The sequence below is a fragment of the Macaca fascicularis genome, chromosome 2, assembly GCF_037993035.2.
Source record: "Macaca fascicularis isolate 582-1 chromosome 2, T2T-MFA8v1.1".
Lineage (NCBI taxonomy): Eukaryota > Metazoa > Chordata > Mammalia > Primates > Cercopithecidae > Macaca > Macaca fascicularis.
The window spans coordinates 146,859,711-146,875,703 of record NC_088376.1 but is presented as its reverse complement, the minus strand read 5'-3'; the positions used below and the strand labels follow the sequence as shown (position 1 = coordinate 146,875,703).

Genomic DNA, 15,993 nt, shown 5'->3' with positions numbered 1-15,993 from the left:
AACACTTTATTGACCTTGAAAGACACAAATTACATTTTTAAAATACTGTTCTATAATATCAGTCACACTTTGTATAAATAGAGACAATTTTCTCCCCAAGTTGTCTAGTCTGCTAAGACAGGGGTTAGCAAACTTTGGCCCACCTCCTGATTTTGTAAATAAAGTTTTATTGGAACAAAGCCATGTCTAGTTGTCTACAGATTGTCAATGTCTGCTTCCACATTACAACAGCAGAGCTGAGTAGTTGCAATAGAGCTCATGTGGCCTGCAAAGTCTAAAATATTTACTATCTGGCTTTTAATAGAAAAAATTTGCTGACCACTGGTTCTAAGGTTATAGGGAATGCAAACTGGCTGCCCAAAGGCCAGTTGTCCTAACAGCCATGTTTTGCTGGTGTTTTAAAAAGTGAGCCAAAGCAGCTGAGCCCCTGCTGTTTGGCAGCCAGCTTGCATCAGACATTTACCAAACCGCCTGGCTCTTGCAGGCACCGGGATTTGATCCCTGGTTTAGTAGATTCAGAATGGGTGTTTGCTTGGGAGTGAAAGACCCAGATTGTGTTCTTGGTTCTGCTTTGAGCTTGCTGTGTGCTATTGATATGGCTACTTGTACTCCCTAACTCTATTTCCCCTCTTCTTAGGTGAGGGGTCAGATAACCTGACTTCTAATCAGCCCTTTCAACTCCAATGTGCTCTGGCCTTGCTCCTCCAAGTGTGGTTGTCAGACCAGCATTTGCATCCCCCAGATTTGCTGAACCAGAGTCCAAAGTCTAACCATCTCCCCAGGTGATTCTCAGAAGCACTCTGGTTTGAGAGGCAGTTTTCTTGAAGATCACCTCCCTGGAGTGATGTTAGTGGTACGTGCTGGTCTCCACTTCTGAAATTGAAGGCCTCTGGAGATTTCAATTTCTGAGTTTGAATCCTAGGGTGAGTTAGGTGGGACATAAAAGCATGGCCCTGTTAGTAAAATGTTTCCCCAGTGCCTCCCAGGTAGTCTCTTAACACTTTGTGGGACCCAGCGTGAGTCTGATGGTCAGTACAGTCACTCGCCCTTCTTAGAACCTGCACGGCACAAATACAGGACAGGCAACGCTTTGCTTTGAAATGGCAGGTAGACTCCACCAGAAGAGCATCTACATTCACAGTTGTGTGTGTGTGTGTGTGTGTGTGTGTATCAGGATGTTGAAATGTCTCTCTTGGTGGGGAGGTAATATTTGAGCATTTGCTGGAAGGTCTCAGACTGGAAAGAAGAAAATTAGTGAGCAATTGTGCTGATAGATTTTAAGAAACTTACATAACAATTTCTTTTTAATTGCTGTTTCAAAGAGTAGAAGAGATTGCAAGTGAGACATCTTCTTTCAGGGTTCACTGCTGGGTAATACAAACAACAGCAACAACAAGGGCAATGGCTGGTACTTGCTGAACACTCACTATGTGTCAGGAGCTGTCCTAAATCTTTTAAACATGCATAAACCTATTAAATCCTCAGAACAACCTCATAAAGTAACACCATTACTATCTCCATTTTATAATGGAGAAACTTGGGGACAAAGTGAAATGACTGATCTAAGGTGCTGGGATTAGAATCTGAGGCAGTCTAGCTCCTAAGTCCATGCTGTTAATGACAATGCTACACTGCCAGGCCTGTTGAATCTACTTGGTCAGTGAGTGGGAAAAACCACTCCTGCAATGACTATTTGTGGGAGGTGGAGGGATACCTTGGAAGGGAACATAAGGTGGGATTCTGCTGGGCTTCAGGCCTGTCTGAGTAGATAATTGTCTATTTGTTGCTCTCCTCTGATAGACCATCCCTCCTTAAGAACAGGAGCCATGTCTGCTGTGTCCACTATTGGATTTCCAAGGCCTAGCACAATACTTGGGGCATAGTAGGTGCTGAGTAAATGCCCAGTGACTGAATGAATACAAGAATCTACTAGTGAGTGAGTGAGCTTCCCATTGTTCAGAAGACAAAACATGGGGTCTGACATGGGTACGGTGTGATCAAGGGCCAAATCAATTACATCGTCAGTCGAGACTCTGAGAACCTAAAGGAATATCTGGAGGAATCAGCGGGGCTTCCTAAAGCAGGGAGAGCTTGTGTTAAACTTGGAAGGCAGAGGCAGCTGGAAGGAAGGCCTTTCAGGTGGAAATAAGCTGAAAGCTCAGCTTATTTGCTGTGGCCCAAGATGTCACAGACACCTCCCCTGCAGACAGAGACCACACAGTCAACGTACTGAACAGACAAACACTGTTCTATTTGGCCCGGGGCTTTGGTTGGAGCATGTTCTTCCCTCTAGCTTTGGCACTGGATGGTCCCCTTGTGTGGGCCAAGGATGCCTGCCCGTCTGCTCCTTCTCCCTGTCCCCTTATCAGCAGAAGATGAACTCCACAGAGCTCTCCTGTCAACTGAAGCACAAACGATTCCCTTGTAGGGCAAAGGCTTGTGATTCCTTGTAACAATATTTCATAATTTATATATTTGATTAAAAACCGGAACCTGAGCCAGCAGCCTGCATACTCTAACATATTGGGATCATTAGCTGCTTGTGTCACTCTTCTATTTTAAAACTTTCCATATTTGAACTCATGGAAGTACATCCTTCACATTTGCTAAACTTTCCCCATAAAAACAGTTTAGTAAGTCTCCATCATCTTTCATAGAAAAAGAAAAAAAATAAGGCCACAATAAAACCCTCTGGACTTTACCTTCAGGGAATATCATTTTATTTAGGCCTTTAAAAACATTTGCCTTATCTTGCCAGTAATTAAAAAAAAATTAAGACAAATGAGAATTTTAGTGGCATTATAATTACTTCAAGATGAGCTGCGCCACTTGGCTTCTCTCCTGGCTCTGCTGCAGCTCTGCCCAGGCCTCCTGTGTGAGCTTCCGTTCCCCAACCCTGCACAGTCTTAGTCTCTTGGATTCTTTGGTCAGTTCTCTTCCAGCTTCTGCAAGATGGCTTCTTCTCTGTGCTTTGCTCCTGTTGCTCTCACAGGGACTTTTTTAAATAAAGGGGACTGTTTCATGAGATTTGGGTGTGGCTGTCTTCTCTAATCCCTCCCCCTTCCCCACAGTGGTTGGCCCACGATGAAGGCATTGCCAATCAGAGTACCCCACCCTCTGGGCAGAGAGATTGGTCAAGGGATAAGCATAGGACTGACCCTTGTTGGCTGATCAAAGTCACCCCGGGAAGCCCCAGAAAGAGAAGCTCCTTTTTCACTGGGCTCATTGGCTCCAAGGACAAAAGTGAGCCCAGCTGCTGCTGGTGGCTGTGTTTGTGGCTGTCTGGGTAAGCCTGCCTAAGAATAAAGCCAATGTGAAGGAAAACAGAATAGAGATGGAGAAAAGAAGCAGAGACTTAACTTGTAATTTGAACTACTGTGTCCAATCGTTCCTGAAGCTAGCCCTTCTTCTGCACTTTCTGACTAGAAAACAGATTCTAGAATGCAAATCCCTTCTCACTTTTTTTTTTTTTTTAGGTTTAAACCAGTTTGAATTGGACTTCCCTCATTTGCAACAAGGGAGACCTGAATAAAATTGCTTCTGTCTGCACGTCCAAATACTTTCATTTTTCAAGAAGCAATGTTGTACCAAGGTCAGAACAAAGAAATACTTTATGCTGATCCTTGCAGTTTCCATTACTAGAGACCCAAGAGAATCAGACCAGGAGATCGTTTTGCTTTAAACTAGTAGAATCTGACCTAAGGCAAATACCAGTTGAGAAAAAGGAGAAAACACATTTCTTCCTTCAAGAGCATCATCTCCATTCTTGGCAGAGAGAGATGTGAATGACCAACAGCCATGCCATTGCATAGTTTCATCTTTCATGTAACTTTCTCATATTTGAAGCCAAACATTTGGAGCCAAAGCCTGATAACCCAGCGAGTCAAGCACTCGTGTCACTATTGCTTGTGTCTCCATGGGACAGGCTTGATTGAAAATTGCTAAGACAATATTTTTAAAATGTTCTCATTACAGAAAATAACTATGTGAGGTAATGGATATGTTAGCTTGATTTAGCCATTCCACAATGTATACATATATCAAAACACCATGTTATAGACCATAAACATATGCAATTTTTATTTGTCAACTTAAACAAATCCAAATAAACTAGGAAGTGTAATGGTTTCAGAAATGTTTAATTCACCCAAGCTACAATGTAAAACATCTCAGGTATCTGTCACATTGTTTTTGGTTATAATTGACACTAATGAAAAGCTATATGTTGAAGAAATATATTTCAAAATGAGGAAATGTACTGCCCTACATAGAAAACAAGAAAATCAATTGTCTCATGTAGCAAGCAGTCTAGAGGTTAGTTCACTGTCTCCATGACATAACTCAGTGCCTAGGCTCTGTTTAACTCTAAGCAGCATCATGGAAAGCTTATTGGCTTGGTTCGCTTGTCTCCTTAAGGTTCTAAGGTGGTACCAGGAGTTCCAACACAACAACAGCCAGATTAAGAAGGAACTCCTTCAGAAATTACTGATTTCAAAGATGGGGCAGGAAAAATACAGGATGGGTATGGAGCACGTTATTGTGCCAGATGTAAAATGTGTTTAAAGAATGATGGGCCATGTTCAAAGGACATAGCAACCAGTTTGAAGGAGCTTTCTTTGGCCATAATTTGGGACAATTTGAGCATTAAAATAAATAAGGATGGTAATCAATTATAAACAATTTAGTAAAATAGAAATCCATAACTCCAAACTGATGTAAATAAGTGAATTAATAAATGGGGAGAAGATAGTGCTTTTCCTTATAGTAGAATGCTAATAAACACTAAAGAAATGATTGAATTACAAAAACCAACATTTGGCAACTATCATAATAATAATTAGTTCGATGGGTGGAATTTTGATGAAGAACAGGATATTGACATAGTCCCAAAGCCCCTAAACACACTTATTAAATACAAAGGACAAAAGAATGACTTCACAATGGAAAAATCTGGCTGATACTGGCATTATCAAGTGTTCAAAATTAATGTCAACAGTAATGGAACAAATCAAAATCCTGTATCATCTGATTGGATGCAACAGAAAGAAAACATCACTTCTGTGGTATTCCTACCAAAAAATGCATAACCTGAATCTAATTCCGAGGAAATATCTGACAAACCTAATTTAATGGATATTTAACTCAACAACTTTAAACAACCTTTAATCTTCTAAGATGTCAAGGTCATGGACATTCAGGAAAGAACAAAGAACACTTCCAAATTGAAGAATAAAGAGACAAGATAACCAAATGGAATGAGTGATCTTTGACTGAATGTTTTTCTTATAAAAGACATTATTGGGACAGCTGGTGACACTTGAATTGGATCTGAGGATTTCATGGTAGAAACACATCAGTGTTCACTTCCTGCTTTTGATGGTTATGTGGGAGAATGTCCTTATTTGTAGGAATTACACATGAAAATATTCAAGAGTGATAAAGCATTGTGTCAGCAACACCCTCCCATGGCTCTTTGTTCTCTTCTTGTAACTTTTTTCGTAAGTTTGACATTCTATCAAAAGAAAATAAAACAAAAGCAGGGCTATTTACTGCACAGTATCTCTTTTCATTAAGGAAGAACACTTTTCTAAGACCCTCCCAAAGCACAAGCCCCAGTGGCTGGTAATAGAGGCGCATGGCCTTTCTCCAGCTACAGACAAGGTTGGCAAAGCAAATTTACATAAAGGGGAGTGAGCTCTTCTCTCAGTCCAGTCCTTTCTCTCCATCCTCCCTTTGTCTCCATCCCCAAAGTCATATCTCACTTTGAACATTTTCTGCTCAGACTGACAAGTCTCCCTGACAGGAACTCACCCTCTCCATCCACCGCTTCCTTGCCACTAGGAAGAAGGAAGTGGAGTGGGGTGGCAACGTGTAGGCCGCCAGCAGTGTCTACCTCATCTCAATCTGAAATTTTTATATTTGACCTTGGTCATTTTGGAACACAGTGCCATCAGCAAAGACGAACCTTCCCAGAACCCCAGGTTGTTTGTTCTTTCATTTAGTGGCCAGGATTTGTACTAAGAGTTGGGGAAATAAAGATAATACAATTATTCTTTAGAAGTTCATAGGGGAAGGCTTTCATGAACAAATAATTATAGCACAATAAAGACCGTGGAAGAATTATTGTAAGCCTGGGATATTATGAGCTTACAGATAAAGGGCATCTAAAACACCCCAAAGGAAGGGTGAGAGAGGAAAATCTTCCTAGAGAGTGGGAGGGGTGGGGATGGCAGCCCCTCTTCCTGCTGACATGGGAGATAGAATCAGGCAAGAGTTAACATGGATCTTTCCAATTCTGGTACAGAATCCCACTCAGCTACTGCAGCCCCCCAGCAGAGGTAGCAATTAAACACAGTGTTTAATTGTGGGGAATTCCAGGCAAAAGGCACAGCCTGAGTGATGGTACAGAGGTGAGGAAAGCAGGGGCACATACTGTGACTGCAAGCTGCCCATTTGGCTTCTGAAAGGATAACAGGAAGGAAGGAGAGTTGGGGCAGGAAAAATAAACTTGATTACAAGGTAAAATAGTTTCAATTTTTTTCTGTGTGTGCAACACAGAATTGTTCTTTAAGAGGATTGTTCCTTTAAGAGGAGAGTGCAAGATTGCTCCCTGCTTGTTCTTTAAGAGGAGAGTGCAAGATGAGGGTTGTGTTTCTGAGCAATTCATCTGGAAGTGGTGGGTGGAAAGGGTGAGTTCCTGTAGGGGAGACTTGTCAGTCTGAGGAGAAAATGTTCAAGGTGAGATATGACTTTTGGGATGGAGTGAAAGGGAGGATGGAGAGAAAGGACTGGTCTGAGTGACCCATCAGATATGAAGGCGAGTGCCAGAGATGATTCAGGTGCTCCAAACGCAAGGACGGGTGTCATTAATAGACATGAGAAAGGCAGGGACAGGCTCTGGATGGTGCCCCGTGGGGACTGTTGTGGGAGATAATGCCCATCCATGATGGTGTGACCCAGTGGACAAAGTCAATCAGGCATTGTGCTGCGGTTTCAACAGAGAAGAGATGATGTATCTCATGATCTCCCTGTCCAGCTATCACCAGCCCCTGCTTAAAGCTTTTTGAAGGATCCCCCTTGCTCCTAGGACAGAGACCAGTCTTGAATTGCCCCAAAACTGGAGCAGGCTGGCCATGCCCACCTATCATGCCCCAGGCCCACCCTCCTCACCATGCTCTTTCAGTTCCATCCATGGGCCATGTTCACCACTGTATCTCTAACACCAGCAAATAGGTGTTGAATAAACTGGTGGGTCTTCCACCACAGGGCCTTTGCACATGCGTTCATGTATCCATCTTTAACCATTGTCCTTTCTCTCTTTGCCAACTTAGAGGTAACCCATTCTTTTTTAATTTTTTTTTATTTTTATTTTTGGAAACAGGGTCTCACTCTGTCACCCAGGCTGGAGTGCAGTGGCATGATCATGGCTCACTGCAACCTTGACTTACTGGGCTCAGGTTATCCTCTAGAGTAACTGACACTACAGGTGTGCCACCATGCCAGCTACTTTTTGTAGTTTTTGTAGGGACGGAGTTTTGCCATGTTGCCCAGGCTGGTCTCAAACTCCTAGGCTCAAGTGATCCACCTGCCTTGGCCTCCCAAAGTGCTGAGAATACAGGCCTGAGCCACTATGCCTGGCAAGGCTACTCATCCTTTACAGCCCAGTTCAAGTGTCACTTTCCCAGGGGCACCTCTCTCGATATTCCTAAGTCCAGTTTACATGCATTATAGTAACACAAATCTTCCTTGTATAGCATGCACAGTAGGTGTAATTTTGCATTGACTTGTGAGAGTATTTGCTTGAGGTCCATCTCCCCCACAGACCGTAACATCTATGGGTGTAGGGGTCACTGTTCTTTTTGCGCACGCCGTATCCCCTATATTCAGCATGGGAATTGGAACTTTGATGTGCTCACTGAATATCTGTGGAATGGATGAATGACTGATGAATTGGTGAGTATTTCACCAGTGCTTCACGAAAGTGCCAGAGAAGCAGGTTATGCTTGAGAAGCACCTTATAGGATGAATAGAATTTCAACAGCCAGAGTTGGTCTTCAGGTAGCCAGTCCTCAACTAGCAAAGGCAAAGGGAAGCTCCCTTGATCAGAGGGAGCTTCTGCATGCTTAGGAAGAATAGGGAACTGGAAATCTAGGGAAATAAAGGGCTCCAAGGCCAGAAAGACAACAAAGCCAAGTTTTGGAAGGATTCAAATGTCCATGAGGACTTGGTTATTGACTTGGCAGGCAATGAAGAGCTATGGAGATTGAGTGAAGGAAATGACACACTTGAAACTTATCTTTGAGAAAATGAACATAACTAGGAAACTGAGGGTGACTAGAGAAAGCAGCTGGGAGCAGAACACCACTGCCTTGGGAGGATATAGCAATGGCTTTGGTGAAACTTATAAAGCACACAAATGGGGGTTTTCTAGGTATAAGATGGTCAGAGCAAAATTTGGATGGTAAGGTTAAAGAAACCTGGCAGCAGATGAGGAAGTTCCAGAAAGAAAACCACTGGCGACCAGACTGTAAGCTCCAACGACTTGTGTCTTTTTCATCCTTATATTCCCAGTAGAAAAAAACATATTTTTCTTAGAAATTGTGGGAAAGAAATTAATTTAAGAGCTGAAAATGTTCAGAGAGACCATAAAATGGAGATACAATTTGGCCCAAAGACCTATTCTACTTAACTCATTCAATGTTTTGTTGGCAACATTAAAAATTGAGATTTCTCAAAAAACTGGCATTAATTTTTTAGATTAATTTTTATTGAAAAAAATTTTATTTCCCATTATTTTGGCATTTGAAAAAGTGCTGTATTTTTAAAGATCTGCCCACATTAGTCACCACGTCCCATGTGGCACCCATTGCTGGAGCTTAGGTGGCCCCTGTTCAGTGGCTCCCCAGTACTGGTCTTATTCCCAGAGGGGTTCATTCACGATCTGTCTGGGCTCTGAGGGCAGCTGAGTCAGGTACCTGGCTAAAGAGAAGCTCATCGGTTCCCAGCAGGCCACTTTTTAGTGTACCATAAACCATGACACCTTTGTTACATTAGTGATCTGGGAGTATCTCGAATAGGTAGATTGGGCGGGGTTCTGTCCCAAAGCCTACACTCCCAGTGGAAGTCTGATGAGATACATTGATAGAGAGGCTCATATTTTACCATATTTTCTGCCAGCACTGGCATTCAGGGTCGTGGGGTTAAGTAGATGTTGCAGAATCACTGCCATGGTGTAAATAATTAGATAAGGGTGTATGTGGAATTCACAAAACTTTTATTGATATGTTTATCATGCCAAAAATGTTGTTTATTTAAAATTCAAATTCCACTTGAAAAGAGGCAACAAGCGATAGTTGGGATCCCAGCCTGCTCCTGGAGGAGCTCCTGTGTCCACAAAAAAGCACGCACATTCTACAGCTATGCGATTTGCTCACACGGAATTGCATTCTGGAAAACTCCTCCCAGAGTCCCCTTGCAGAACGCCATTTGTATCTTTAGTTGGTTGTAGCTGGGAAACAACAGAAAGAAAAGGAACTCCATCCTAGGATTTAGAATATTTATGGTTTTGAAACTACTGACCCTCAAGGATCTATCACCACCCAACCTAGAATATATATATCATCCTAGAATATATATAACATATGATATATATATTCTCACTGAAAAGCAAATCACTGTTTATGTCACTTGCTTGCTGTCATGTCGGCCCCTTAGGATGGTCTCAGCACACCTGGTTCTCCTTCTCAGTGGGATCCTGTGGATTCTGGCTGTGAGTGGGCAGCCCTTCAGGAGCGTTTGGACTTGCTGCAAGTTGGGCACAGAAGCTGACCCTTAGTGACAATGTACGCCCGGCCACTCAGCAGCTGCTCACAGCCCTCACAGACAAAGTGCTTCCGGTGCCAGGCCAGATCTTCCACACGCTGGTAGTCCTCAGAGAATATTATCTGGGGAGGGAAGCAGGAGAAATGCATGACTCAGTTTCTGTCCCTAGGTAGAGATGGTATATCTAGGACAAGTTATAGGGTGGTGGTTCATCCCATCCTATTCTTGTTTTAACCTTTAAAAGCCTTAGTGGAAAAATCTGGCATAAATTTGAGGCAGTAAGGATTGTATTTGGTGAAGGTTGTGGTTGTATCTTAGCTTCTCAGATGGAATAAAAAAAAATTCCTCCACCACAGGAAGGTTTTACTTATCTAGCATCTGTGATACTCTTTGGGCCAAATCTAAAGTTTAGTTCCAAGGTGGGATTACACACCCTGGTGAAGAAAGCTTAGGGAAAGATAAGCTGCCAATGGCCAATCATCAAGAGCAAGAGTACAGAGGGTCACTTGGGCTTGGAACGAAGTGACTCTTGGAATAGACACACGGTAAGGATCCCCTGAGGCTCAGGAAGTGCAGAGGAGCATAATGTTTAATGGGCCTTCTAGTATTGGAGTCAAACAGGAACTGGGTATGAGTTTTCACTTAAGACATCTACCAGCTTTGTGACTTTGGGCAAATTACTTAATCGCCCTGTGCCTCAGCTTCCACATCTGTAAAATGGGGATACAAATACTTTCCATACCATAAAGTTCCATGATTTCCAAATGGCCAACTACATATGAAAGGCTTAGAATGTTGACTGACACAAAGTCAGGGATATCTGATTAGCATTGACCTTTCAGAGCTGCACTTTTCTTAAATATGAAATGAGAAAAAATCATGCTTATCTCTCCCTAAAGGATTGTTGTGATATAAATGGCATGTTGTACATAAAGTATGTAGCAAATTACTGACCCACTGTAAGCTCCTAATAAATGATGGAGAATTGTTATTGTGCATATACTGTTGTCACCTCAAAAATTAGGCTCCAGGGCAGGCCTGTGACAGTTCTTTTCCTTCTTAATATCACTTAATAACAGAGTTATTAGGTAAGAGAACTACAGGGTCTTAACTTCATGTGGTGACCAATTCATAGAAGGTGGTAGAAAATAGGTGTTGGTTCAATATAAAGAAGGCATTTCTAACCTTCATACTTGCCAAAGATGAAGTCAGTATATTGCCTGCAACCAAAGGCATGCAAACAGTACTTACTATGATCATAATTAGTATTGTCATTGTTAATACACCTGAGAGTTACTTTCGTCAAACCAGTTTGAGAGACTTGAATCCCTTTCATAGCATCTCTATCATATCGTATTGTATCGTGTCACATTAATGTTAAATCTCATATTATGTTATAGTATATTATCGTTAAGACTAAGAGCTGCTACCATGTATAAGTTCCTAGGTCAGGCCCTGTGGCAAGCACTTTCATGCATTATCTCATTTATCCTCATAGCCACTCTATGGGATGGGTGCTGGTCTCATCCCTATTTCATAAGTAGTAAAACTGAGGCTCAACTGAGGCTCTGGAGTTAGGTAGCCACATGACTATAATAATAATAACAGATGCAGATACAGGTTTGAACATGGGCAATGCCTCCTGATTCACCCTGGTATGTTCTGAGTACTTACTAAGTGCTACGTATTATGCCGAGGACAAGATTCACTGGCACTGTGTCTGACCCCTCCCAACAATCCCATGGTTTTCTGCCTCATTTTGCAGATGAGAAAATGAAGGTTGAGAGCATGCAGTGAGGCCTGACTTCAGTTTCCCAATCTGTAGAACACATCATCCACAAAGCCATAGTCCTCTTGGCCTCTGGGCTCTTACCCTCAGCAGTGTCCCTCAAGCCCCCCAATCCATCTAGCCACTATTTCCCACCTCATCGCAGCCGGAGCACCGGGGCCGCAGACTCTCGCAGTAATGGCGGCCGCACCAGGGTGCACCATCCTTCCAGAAGTAGATGAGGTCCACCAGCGGCTCGGAGCACTTGGCACACACAAAGCAGGTGGGGTGCCACTGCTTGCTGTAACCTGCCCTGTCCGAGTAGACCACGGGGCTGTCAGGAGGGGCCACTCCCTTGCAGAGCTCGCAGACCTGGAACGACGGGGAACGACCACAGGAGACAAGGAAGTCAGGAGAGCACAGTGACATGGGTTCGAATTCCAGCTCCAGTCTCTCTACTTCCTGGGTAACCTTGGGCAAGTCACTATACCTCTCCATGCCTCAGTTTTGTCATCTGCAAAGCGGCACAATAATATTGTCTACCTAACAGGCTATTCATGAGGACTAAATAAAGTTATTTATTTAGCACAGTGATTCCCAAATTGTTTGGTCACAGTACCCTTTATACTCTTAAAAATTATCAAGACCCCCACAGAGTTTTTGTTCATGTGGGTAATAGCTATTGATATTTACCATAAGAGAAATTAAAACTGAGAACAATTTAAATATTTATTTTTTCATTTAAAAATGACAATACTAAACCTGTAATACATTAACATACATATTTGTTACTAAAATAACTATATGTTTCAAAACAAAAAAAAGTAGTGAGAAGAAAATTTTAAGACATTGTTTTACATTTTTGCAAATCTCTTCAATGACTTGCAGAAGACTGCTGGATTCCCATAACTGCTTCTGCAGCCCATCTTTTGCACGCTGTTGTTTTGGTTGAAATATATGAAGAAAATCTGAACTCACACTGACATAAAGTTGGAAAAAGGAGGGAGATGTATTTTAAAAGCCCTTCCAGATAACTGTGGATATTCTTCTTTGATATTATATTAAAATTTGACAGAGGATAGTTTCTCAAGTTAGTTGCAGTGTGAAATCTGAAAGCACATCAATGAATCTTTCATACTTGGTTACATTAAAACCTGTTTGTTTACCTTGCACGTTGAATGGATCTTTTACCCATGCATGAATAGTTTTAAATAATATTTAATAAGTAATATTTTTGGCTAGAAGTGGTGGCTTATGCCTTTAATTCTAGCACTTTGGGAACCTGAGGTAGGAGGATCATTTGAGGCCAGGATTTTGACACCAGTCTGGGTGACATAGCAAGACCCCATCTCAACCAAAAAAAATTAAAAATTAGCCAATTGTGGTGGTGCTCGTCTGTAATCCCAGCTACTCAGAAGGCTGAGGCGGGAGGACTGCTGGAGCCCAGGAGTTTGAGGCTGCAGTGAGCTATGATTGTGCCACTGCATTCTGGCCTGGGTGACAGAGTGAGACCTTGTCTCAAATAACAACAATAATAATAATAATAATAATAATAATATTTGAGTAGTTATAGAGTTACAGAAAAATTGCAAAAACAGTAGAGAATTTCTATATAGTCCACGCTCAGTTTCTTGAGTTCTTAACATCTTACATTAATAAGGTATATTTGTCATAATTAACCAATATTGATATGCTATTATTAACTAAAGTCCAGACTTTATTCAGGTGTTCATAAACTTTACCCAATGTCCTTTTTCTATTCCAGGATCCCACATTACATTTAATTGTCATGTCTCCTGAGGCTCCTCCTGGCTGGGGCAGTTTCTCCGACTTGGTTTTTGGCCACCATGACAGTTTTGAGGAGTACTGGTCAGGTGTTTTGTAAAATGTCCCTCGGTTGGGATTTGCCTGATGTTACTATGATGATTACATTGGGAGGAAGATCACGAGGCAAACTGCTCCTCTCATCACATCCTACCAAGGGTACGTACTGTCGCCCTCACTCGTCACCATTGGGGTTGATCTTGACCTTCTGGTGGAGGCAGTGTTTGTCAGATTCTCCACCGTAAAGTGACTCTTCTCTGCCTTTCCATACTATCCTCTTTGGAAGGAAGTCACTAAGCTCTCCATGTTTAAAGAGTGCTCCATCTCCTCCAGGGCCAAGTATCTACATGTTATTTGGAACCCATGCATGATTTTGGCAGACTCCCCAAAAGGACTCCATGCGTGTTAGCTAACATTATTTTTAAAATACCTATGGAATTATCTAATTTATATCTGTTCCCTCCACTAAGTGGCTAGCTGCAGAGGGCAGAGAGAGGCTGCTTGGTTGCTGCTCTGACCCAGGACCCTCTACTGGGCCCCGCACACATAAATTCCCCATCAATAGTTGTTGAATGAAGGAATGCTCCACCCTGCCATGGGGCCTTTCCCCTTGCTGTTCAGGATGTCTGGTACATTGTTCCCATTCCTGTTTGCTTGATTCACTCCCTTTCATTCTTCAGAACTCAGACTTAAAGATCTTTTGTTCTGGGAAATCTTCTCTGACCTCCTTCCATGGGCAATTAAGTCCATACTAAAGCTTCTCTGCTTAACTTTCTCTGTATGGTTATTTGATACGTGTTCTTTCTACACTAGATGGAAGTACCTTGGGAGCAGGAGCCACATTCAACTATGCTTGCTTTCACATCTCCCCAGTGCCAGGCACATAGTAGATCAACAATGAGTATTTGGAAACCTCTGCCCTCCAACCTCATACTTCCTACTTAGGGGACAACAGATGAATGTGGAAGACACTAGCAGATGATGCATCTGTCTGCACCTTAGAGACAGGTTTAGACTAAGTGCAGCAGAGAGTTGGGCTCCAGAGACAGTTGTGGAAAGTTCTTGGGAGTTTTCAAAACACTCTTGCCTTTCAGGGGCTCATCCCTGTTTACTGAGCATCTACTATGTGCTAGGCCCTGGACTAGATCCTAGGGATACAGCAGTGACCCAGGCATATAATGCCGCAGCCTTCAGGGAAACTGGGGCTGTGTGTGTACGGAGGCAGAAAATAAATATATAAACAAACAGATGAGATAATCATGGAGTGTGATAAATACTAGGAAAACAATCACAGAGTAAGGGAATGGAGAGTGACTGTGGGGTGGATGGCAGGGACCACCTTAGCAGGAGAGGCCTCTCTGAGGGATAAGGGGCTAGGGATCAACCACATTCCTATCTACCTCACAGCAGTCCTCTGGGTAGGAGATGCAGGTATATAGGAAATGCACTCATTTTATAGATAAGACCAGCGAGGCCCAAGGAGACAAAAGAGCTTGTGAAGGGGGGCACAGCCAAGAAACAAGCTGGGATTCAAACTGCCGCCTTTGGCTCTGTGACTTTCTATGGGAACTGAGCTGGGTCGGTTGGGGAGACTAAACTCAGGGAATTGTCTGAAGGGCTAGGAGGGCTCCCAGGAGCATGCATTCTGGCATGGCAAAGGAGCAGCATGCCCAACGGCTAAAGGTGAGAAGCAGCTTCCCTACAGGGCCTCTCAGCAGTTAAGGCAGCCAGTGCCTGGCTGCTTGCCATTCTCTTTCCATGTGGGGCTCCTTCATCTGTCTTTTACTGCCAGTAACATTTTCACTGGCCTGCTCAGAAATCATGACAAGGTGGACCTCAACTCATGTTGTTCCTCAGCTTCAGTTAGGATTAGGGCTTTGTGGAGAGGGTGAGTGTGCCTGGGAGAAGTTCTCTGTGAGAGCTCTAGATTTCTGTCTTATGCCAGTTCCCAGGAGCAGCGAAAGTTGCCAAATGTTCAGTCATTCACTGGTTCATTCAGGTATCCATCCATTGCACATTTATAACTTGCCCATTCTAATCCTCTAAAGAATGGGAGCTTGACATTCTCAATCCACGCAATCTTTTGAGCCATTTTAGAGTTATCCCCTGCTGCTGTAAGCCCCGATAATGATGATGGAGACGACAATGTCTGTCATGTCCCCACGGCGTGTCTGCATCCAACACTGTGCTCAGGACTTTGCTCTTGTTACTATTACCCCTTACATAAACCCAAGAGAGTTATTTCTCCTTCTAGAGTTATTTTCTATTCAGAAAATCATTATCTTCTCTCCTAGAAATGGCAAAACTAAAGTTCAGGGAGATTCAGTGATTTGCTCAGTAATGCACAGCTGATGGGAGGCAAAGCTAGGATGTGAACAGAGGCCAAACCTGGCTCCAAAGCCAAAGTTCTTTCTACTCCATCATGTGGCCTTGAGATCCGGCGTCAGTAAGCTATGGCCCGTGGCCAAATCCGGCCACTGTCTGTTCTTGCAAGCCCCATGAGAATGAAGACTGGATTTTACGTTTGCCCTCCAATTCAGTGAAATGTTTTCTCTCAAGAAAGAATTCTACTTTTGTCA

At 42.8% G+C, this 15,993-nt stretch overlaps 1 protein-coding gene across 1 annotated transcript in view; it reads right to left on the bottom strand.

Moving 5' to 3' along the window:
• Positions 1–9,257: 9,257 nt before the first annotated feature.
• LMCD1 (LIM and cysteine rich domains 1) overlaps positions 9,258–15,993 on the bottom strand; it is a 67,074-nt gene continuing 60,338 nt past the window's right edge. Inside the window, exons 5-6 of the mRNA XM_045385859.3 lie at positions 11,747–11,962; positions 9,258–9,944 (exon numbers count right to left, since the gene is read on the bottom strand). Coding sequence (XP_045241794.1) covers positions 9,786–9,944; positions 11,747–11,962 — 375 coding nt within the window. The 3' untranslated portion in view covers positions 9,258–9,785. The remainder of the gene's footprint in view (positions 9,945–11,746; positions 11,963–15,993) is intronic.